The following is a 9,571-nucleotide window of genomic DNA, read 5'->3' on the forward strand; positions in this document are numbered from 1 at the left end:
TGCAGAAGTAAGAAAACATAACTGCAGATGTGCGCAGTATACCAAAAAATAATAAAATAAAATAAAATGCAGACAAGTTTCAAGCCAAGGTTATCCGGTAAGATCAACAACCACACATTCAACAAGACCAGGAAAGACCAAGGTGAACCTCTAGTCTGACGCTCTGTATAACACAAGTCATAGAGCTTCCCCAGAATAATTTCTAGAGCAGATCTCTACTCAGTTGTCACAATGGCTAATTCTTTCACTGTTAAAAATTCATGTCTTAGGTGACAGCACATTTCATATTCTTTATGGAAATATGCTCATGACTGTGAATATGTAGGACTCAAATATGCTTTATGCAAAATCACTCTCAGGTATCATTGGAAAGCTTATGTGACGCTGCTGAATGTGTATGTTTTCCATGAGTGCATGTATCATTCCTGTATTCAAAGTTAGAAATACGAGGTATAAACTACTACTGATAACGGGCCATTTCCACCTTGCTGAATAGACCTTGTCAACTCTGGCCCTCCCTCTTACTGAGGCCTCACTCTTTAAATACCCCTCTGGAAACACGCCCCCCCATGCATCTGATGAGGTGGGTCTTTGCCCACAAAAGCTCGTGCTCCAAAATAGGTTAGTCTATAAGGTGCCACAGGATTTCTTGTTGTTCTTGAGGTACAAACCTGTTTACCCATCTAGATGCGCTAAAAAGGAGCAGTAAAGGAACTTAATGGCCTGGTACAAGGGACAATTATCTGTGAACGGCCTCGCTTCAAGTAACCTGATTCTGCAACACATTTTGGATCCTATATTTTTTTCACACTTTTGATGGAAAAGTTTTAACATTTTAAGTTTAAAGTTGAAGCACAAAGGATTCCCATCCTAGGGGAAATCCATATATGGGCGAGAAGCACAACAGGGCAGCAGTTGCTGCCAGGTACCAGGACACTTTTGTTTACCAGCTAAGATGTGTGCTGCAAACACCTGGAACTGAACATTAAGAAGGAATGGGCCCAGACAGGGAAGGCTACCCAGTCTGTGAAAGAAGCTCATTAAAATAATTTGAGGGAGAAATTTTACTTGTAACAAGTTTTAGTATAGTAAGCTTAGCTGGTACGCTTTGATTTATTTTGCATACTAACCTACTTTGCTCTGTCTGCTATCACTTAAATCCTACTTTTTATACTTAATAAAAGTCACCGTTGTTTATTAATAATCCAGTGTAAATAACTTACCTGAGGGACAACAGCTGTGTGTATCTCTCTTTCACTGCTAAAGGGGGTGAACAATTCATTAGTTATCTCCATACAAACACTAGACAGAGTGAGATAGTTTTATCTGGGGTTCTGGTCCCACTGGTGCTGCACACCTGGGTGCTGAGCCAATCTGCCACTGTTACTCTGCTGTGGGCTGTGACCCCGCTCTCTGTGCCATCACTGGAAGAGACTGGAGGGTAGGTAGGCCGGCTCAGTGATATTTCAGCACATCAGGTGATAATCTCAAGGGGATCTCTGTGGCTGAACCCATCACACCTTATTACTAGTCTGATGTTTGTGTACTTTCAACTTCTACCACTGGATCGTGCTAGATTGAAGAGCCTATTTCAAATATCTATTCCCCATGTAGGTTTCTACAGACTGTGAATAAATCATCCCATAATGTTTATTTTTGTTAAGCTAAATGACTGAGCTCCTTACGTCTATCACTATCAGACATTTTCTAATCTTTTAATCATTCTCATGGCTCTTCTTTGAGCATTCTCCAATTTATCAACTTCCTTTTTGATGTGTAGCCACCAGAACAGGACACAGTGGTCCAACAAAGTCAAATAGGTGTCAAATACAAAGGCAATACAGACTCTATACTCCCATCAAGATTTCCTGTTGGCGTATCCCATGACCACATTAGCCCTTTTGGCCACAGCATTGTGCTAAAAGTTCATGATCTGCAGCTTCTCTATCCTGACCACTCCCCCCCCAAATATTTTTCCAGGGTCATTGCTTCCAAGGACAGAATCCCTCCTCCTGTATGCATGGCCTACACTCTTTGTTCCTAGAGATATACATTTACATGTAGTTGTATTAATAAGCACATTGTTTGCTTGCAACCCATTTAGCAAGTAATCTAGATTGGTCTGTATCAGTGACTCTTCACTGTTCACCACTCCTCTAATTTTTGTGTCATCTAAAAATTTATGAACGAGGGGTTTATGTTTTCTAAGTTACCGATTAAAAAATGTTGAATAGTATAAGACCAAGTACCAATCCCAGGGTGGGACTGCCCCCCTGGAAACACATCCACTCAATGACCATTCCACTTTATAATTAACTATTTTAGATGTATCAATTAGTCAGCTTTTAATCCATTTAATGTGTCATGTTAATTTTATATCATTCTAGGTTTTTTTTAAATCAAAATGACATTTTTAGTACCAAGTCATCTTTCTTACAGAAGTCTAAATATATTATATAAATATATTATACTTTTATTGAACAAATTTGTAATTGCATCAAAAACACATTAAGGTATGACAGGATCTATTTTCCACACATCTGTTTATTATTATTAATTATACCATCTTTATTTAATTCTTTATTAGTTGAATCTCATATCAGCCACTCTATCATCTTCCCCATCATCAGTGTCAGACTAATAGTCCTATAATTACCTTAGTCATTCCCCCATTCACCCTTTTTAAATGTTACCTTTCTTTCAGTTTTGTAGAGACTCCCTTGTGTTCCAAGACACTGAAAAAAAATCAACATTAAAGATCCAGCATGCTCTTTTAGAAGTCCTCGACAAAAGTCATCTGGACCTGCTTATTTTAAAATGTCTGAATGTATCCATGCAGCTAAAATGTAGCTGTATGCAATGTCATTTACCTCAGTGTAACCTGCCAGGCACCCTTTCTAACAAGCCAAAAGTTAACCACCTAGTGCTGTTAGCACAGACAGCATGAAGCAGACTGTTTGTGTTTGTTATTAATGTTAAGGCAGGAACAGACCAGGATTCTTGGGACTCACTGTGGTCACCCTTTTGCCCTTAGGGCTGCTTTGGTCTTTAATTTAAAAGTGTAAGAATATTTTTTTTGTATTCTGGAAGAATTTGTAATATAAGATGTTACTTTAAGTTTTAGAATTTTTGTACTAGTTGCTCTTATGAAAACAGGTGTATATAATCCTTGCTTGTGTGTAGCAACTATCTAATTTTTGTTTGTGTGAGTGAAGAATGTGAGTGTTTGAAAAGAGATTATTCTGAAGGCCAGCACAATATCCAGATGCTCAGAGGAGGGGCTGAACACCACACCATTATCAAATGTACCCATTATATTTGATGACTGAATAGTAGCAGATTGGCAACCCTGAAGAAAGCACTCCTCGGACTGGAAGTATTGGTCTGGACCAACAGAAGCCTGGCTTCTTGCTCACACTCAGCCTAACTGGCCACTAGGGAAATGTGAGTAACAGACTGGTAACTATAACAACATTGTCAGGACGCATGTGGGTGCACACGTTTGACTTTGTACTCTCAATAAACGTGGCTTATTGCCTTGCCCCCTAAAAAGATCCCATGTGCTTCTTATAAGCATAACATGAAGTTAGTGGGTGTTGTTAAACATCCTCCTGAGATACTAGAGGAACAGAATCCTCTAGCGCATAGAAAGGAATACATCATATGCTAGGACTACATTCTCTTCCCAAATACAGAACAGAAATATTTATTAAACACTTCTACTGATTCTGCTTTGTTATTTATATTTCTACCATTTCCAACTAGTAATGGACCAAAATCTGTTTGGATTTGTTTTGTTCTTGATAAACTTAAAAAAACCTCCCCTTTATTGCCCCTCACTCTGATGGCCATAGAATCTCTTTGCTTCCTTTATCAATTTTCTACCATTCCTAGGTTCACTATTATCAACTTTCCCTTTCTTCCACTTACTATATACAGTAAACTCTTTCATATCCAGCAGCCCCAGGACCAGGAGGTTGCCAGATAGTCAAATATTCTGGATAACAGAGAGGTTATACCTAGCAATGAATGAAACTAAGGAAAAACAAGATTAGATATTAAGAAAACAAACAAAAATGTATGCAGAGTACTTTACTTACCAACTGCAGCATTGTACACTTTAAACTTCTACTGTATTTGCTGTATAGGCTGTACCTCTCTAAACTGGAACTCTCTTGCCCGCCAACCTCTGTAATTTACATGATTTTACTTAGCTGGATAACTTTCAAGTTTCCTGTGATCCCATAAAGTTTATTTACAGCCACAAGTCCTGGCTCTCAGAGTTCTGTGCAGTTATTTAGCTCTAATTTACCCCCAAATATCTTTTAAGAGCCCAGTAAACAGTGGAAGTGTTCGTAATGTGCTAGACCAGGGTCTCCCAAGCTTTATATAGCTGGGACCCTTTTTTTTTTAGTACCTGTTTTTGTACCCCAAAATATAAACAAATATAAAAAAAATGAAAAATAAATACATTTTCACTGTTTATTATTTATTCACAATAATAGTACATAATAATAATATATATTTTGACATAAAATACTTAGGTGCCTAACTTATTGTTATTGCCTTAATTACATGAGAAATACGAAATATACCAAATTACTAGGCTCGCGAGCAATAATTTGTGTATTTTCTAAGGACTGGTATTTCTTTTTTCCCCAAGGACTGGCACTGGGCCATGGACCACACTTCAGGAAATGCCGTGCTAGAGAATATTGCCCTCTCATGGTTTCGCAAATCCTGAGGGTGCTAGATGAGAGAGTTCAACATGTACTTATTTGTACTTACTTTCAATATACTGTACTTATGGAAAACATAACTAATATTTACTTATGGTTAAAATGCCAGTTATCTGAGCACCTGATAGAATGCTGGATATGAAAGCTTACTGTACTGCCACTTTTACTTACTCGGTAAGCCAGTGTAGTTTTTTAACCAATAAAGCTTTTTACCTCAGTTGTGGCTTTTGGGTTATCTAGGCTACGTCTACCTGTGAAGCACCTGTCTACAGAAATTATTGTTGGAAGAGAAGTTCCAACAAAACTTGTCTGCAGATAGCATCTACACATAAAAGCGGATCGATCTTTTGATCCACTGTGTCGACAAAAGGGCCCCCTGGGGCATCCACATGGCTTTTTTGTTGACAGTTTCTGTTGACAAAATGCATTTTGTGCGTAGATGCTCCACAAGTTTTGTCAACAAAACCCCAGTCATGTCTACAAAACTCTCTAGTGTAGATGTAGCCTAGTGAAGAGTTCTCAAACAACTCCCAATTAGCATTCTCATTTTTTCTAATTAAAATCTTCCTACCAGCTAATTTGTCTTACAATTATTGCAAGCTTTGTGAAACTGGACGCGGTACCAGTCTGTATTGTAGTCTGTTAGTAGACTGATGGAATATACATATGTATTTCTTTTAAACTTCTAACCTTGAGTAAAATTCCTTATATGAGATTTGTTTTATTGAGAGGCCAAATAAATACTTAGATCTTGTCGACCTTGTCTACACACACATTTGCAGCAGTTTAGTTAAACTGATTTATTAAAATGGTGCAAAGCCCTATTTGGACATTCTTATTTCGGCTTAAGAGTTGCTTATTTCAGTTTTGCTTCAACCTGTTCCTAACTGAATTAAACTAAACCAAAATAAGCTGTTTTGTACAAGGTTAAAAAAAATAAGTATAGAATTCAGACCTTCGGTAAAACTGCGCAACTCTGCATACAACCACCCCTTACAAAAGGCAAGACTAAAGCTGTTGGAATGAACAGCTTTACATTTACACATTATTTCAAATTAAGTTACTGTTAGACTAAGGAACCCCATAAAATAATTGATAAAAGCAAAAGGACAAAAAAATTCACTATATGCACTGCCTTGTACCATGATCTCAGTCTAAACCCATTCAGAGTTCAATCTTGCTCAGCAGAGGTTTTATTTAATTTAGTGAATTAACATTTTCATAAGTATAAGCTAAAATGAAGCATTATGCTCATTCCAACCTACCTAGCAGGCCTTCCCCACTGCTCTCAGCAGAGAATATTTTTCCTAATTTTCTAAATAAACACACTCCTTCATAAATTCCAGAACATAAAAGAAATCTCTCTCTCAGCAGTTGCAGCCATGTGGGTGCAATCCCTTTAGTCTTCTGCAGAAGGAATACCAGAATCATACATTTCAGCTAACAGGCTAATGGAATTAAATACGTTAGGTAATTAACTGACTCTCTCATCAATACCGTTTACGAAGCCTGCCAGTCTTTTTTGTACAAATATGACAATTTCAGCATCTGATTACTCTCTCTCAAGAGAAGAAAGATTAGAAAATTGCCAGACACACACAAAATATAAAGTACAGGCTGAAAGTTGGAAGTTATGATGATGAATGTAATGTTGCATTAGCAACCATGCGGCAGATCAGATGATGATATTAGAGGGGCAGAAGAGGAGAAATCATCTTTCTCCACTGTCAAGCTCCAATAACGCAGAGCAGCCGCTATCACTGCCATCAGAGGATTATCAAAAATGAGTTCCCTCATCCTACAGAAACCTGGATTACAGACTAAAAATGCTGCTACTCCTAACCCCTTCCTTCAGAAGCAACTAATCACTGTGGTGGTTTCTTACATAAACCATGTCTGTTAAGCAGCACAGTGAAAGAAAGAGAAAGGGATAACTGCAGGATGTTTCCCTTCAAACCCATCTCATCCTTCAAAAGCTTTAACTATGAGAGTGCTCAGCAATCCATGCACAGCTTTGACACCAAAACACTATCATAATTTACAAAGCACTTGGAAATTGTGCATCCACACTAGGCATAACTAAATACAGGTAACAACCAGGCCAGAGATGGGGGATTTGGCAGGGGTAAGGAATTATACAGAAACTGCCAGGGAACAGAAGCTAAATGCAGAATTTTGTTCTCCTCTCCCTTCCCTCCCAGCAACAACACAGCAGAGAAGGAAGCTTTCTCCTGATGGCAGGGTCAAGGGAGAAAGAGGGAGATTTTCCTGAGTGGTCTGTGCGTGGAGATCGTAGGCATCCTTATGTGACAGATCAATATTTGGCAGGAATAGAGCTGACTGGGAATTACCAGGAGGCACAGAGGAACAAGGTGCAATTACAGAAACACCTCCAGGGTGGCAAGAATACGGCTAATTGGGAATCACCAGGATGCACAGAGGAACAAGGTGCAATTAGAGAAACACTTCCACAGTGGCAGCAATACAGCTAATTGGGAATGAGACAGGCAGGTGTGCACATAAAATATTGTGCATCACACACACAGTCATCTGCCTCTCTCAAACCCGTGCACAGACAACACAAGCCTAGTGATCACATCACCACATATGATACACAGTCATACGTGACTCTAGTGCCTGTGCACAAACAGCACAAGCCTAGTGATCATATCACCACATATGATACACAGTCATACGTGACTCTAGTGCCTGTGCACAAACAGCACAAGCCTAGTGATCACACATGACACACACAGAATCAAATGGCCCCTCTAATGCCTGTGCACAAACAACACAAGCCTGGTGATCTCACACACACACACACACACACACACACACACACACACACACACACACACGAGTCATACGGCCTCTCCAACGCCTGTGCACAAACAACACAAGCCTGGTGACCAGACACGCGCAGGACACGGGGAGAGGCTGGCCCCCTCCCGCCCCGCTCACCCGAAGAGCCCCCTGAGGAAGGAGTGCGAGGACTTGACCCGCTTCTCGGCCTCGGCCAGCAGCTGCACGGCCTCGCGCTCCTTGCCGCTGCTGTCCATGGCGACGGCCGGCTCCGACTGAGGAGAAGCGCGGGCCCGGCCGGCCTCAGCCGCCGCCACGTCCACCCCCCCGGGCGCTGTCGGGAGATGTAGTCCGGGGGCGAGCGGTGGGCTGGGGGCGCGCGCGCGCGCTTGAGTGTGCGAGGAGATGCTTGACTTGTGCGCCCGACGCTGTGTGTGTGTGTGTGTGTAATGGTGTTGGTGAGTGGGAGCACCCAGTGGTGTCCGTGGGTGATCTTGTTAGTGTGACACAGCGCGACTGTGTCCGTGTGTGTGTAATTATGGCATGGTGTGATACTGTTGTGTACACAATTGTATCTGTGTGGGATGGTTCTAGCGTGCGTGTGATGGTGTCACTGTGTGATTGTGAGTGGGTATGATGATGTCCATATGTGATATTGTCACACTGTCCATGCGTGTGAAGATGTTAGTGTGCCACTGTGGCAATGTCTGTGTTTGTGTAATTATATCTGGGTGTGATATTGTGTATGCGTGTGTGCAGTGTTGTCAGTGTAGGATGGTGAAAGAGTGGGAGAGGTGATGGTTTCAGAATGGGCATGTGTGATGGTGTCAGTGTATGATAATGACAGTGTGCGTGTGCACCCTTGCGTATACAATGGTGTTAGTGTGTGACGGTGTTAGAGTGGGATGGTATCAGAGCAGAGTGTATGTGTGTGATGGTGTCAGTGTCTGCATGCATGATGGTGTCGTATGTGGTGGTGTCATTGTATGAGTGATTATGTCCCTAGTAAAGTTACAGAGGTATTAAGAAACATAAATATGGAAGAACATGATTTTACAAAGCAAATAAATTGGGATTAGTGTGCTGTACTGTATTTCTCCAAACCCCTTTTCAAAGGTCTTCACGTGTGAAACCAGCAATTTGACATTTGGAAGAGACACTTGGCTACTTTTTATAAAGTCCAATAATGTTCAATGCCGCTGAACACACATCTCTAATGAATGAACCTGTTTTTAAAAAATAGAGTTCAGAGGAAAGTACAGTGCAACACAGCCATGGCACCTAACCTTCAACTGGCGCATTAAGGGCATGTTACACTGAAATTAGACGTCTGTGGTTGTCCTATGCCAGCTGACTTGTGCTCTAGTCAAGGGGCTGTTTAATTGCAGTGTAGAATTCTGGGCTGCAGCCTGAACTCTGAGGCCCATGCACCTCTCAGGGTCCCAGAGCCCAAGATATAGCCTGAGCCCAAATGTCCACATTGTAATTAAACAACCCTGTGAACCCGTCAGTTGGCACGGGCCAGCCTCAAGTCTTCAATTGCAGTGTAGACATACCCTGTGTGTACAACTGGGACTTCCCTTACTCCTCCCAAAAGCGAGAGGTCGATGATGATGCCCTAATTGTTTGATTTAGTGCAGCCTCAATAAGTGTGATAAACTGAGCCCCAAAACATCCACCACCACCACCACTACCACCATGTTGAGTAAGTGTAGCTGTACCCTGGGAAATCCACTTAATAAGCACTGTCCCTAAAAGTCCTTTGAAGTTCCTAACATTGTATCACTGAAGTCCCTAGAAAAAAGGGACCTACAATCCCACAATAACATACAGACAAAAGTAACAGAGAGAAGCCGTGCTAGTCTATATACTATCAAAACAAAAAGCAGTCAAGTAGCACTTTAAAGACTAGCAAAATAATTTATTATGTGGGCGTTCGTGGGACAGACCCACTTCTTCAGGCCAGGCAAGGTCTGAAGAAGTGGGTCTGTCCCACGAAAGCTCACCTAATAAATTATTTTGCTAGTCTT

At 41.0% G+C, this 9,571-nt stretch overlaps 1 protein-coding gene across 2 annotated transcripts in view; it reads right to left on the bottom strand.

Moving 5' to 3' along the window:
* Positions 1–7,798, bottom strand: part of NAPB (NSF attachment protein beta) — a 39,234-nt gene extending 31,436 nt beyond the window's left edge. The window contains exon 1 of one of the 2 annotated variants that reach the window (XM_074988457.1): positions 7,701–7,798. In XM_074988457.1, the coding sequence (XP_074844558.1) occupies positions 7,701–7,798 (98 nt within the window). The remainder of the gene's footprint in view (positions 1–7,700) is intronic. The other variant, XM_074988456.1, reaches the window with a different exon arrangement.
* Between the last annotated feature and the right edge of the window lie 1,773 nt (positions 7,799–9,571).

Source organism: Carettochelys insculpta, chromosome 3, assembly GCF_033958435.1.
Source record: "Carettochelys insculpta isolate YL-2023 chromosome 3, ASM3395843v1, whole genome shotgun sequence".
Taxonomy (NCBI): Eukaryota; Metazoa; Chordata; order Testudines; family Carettochelyidae; genus Carettochelys; species Carettochelys insculpta.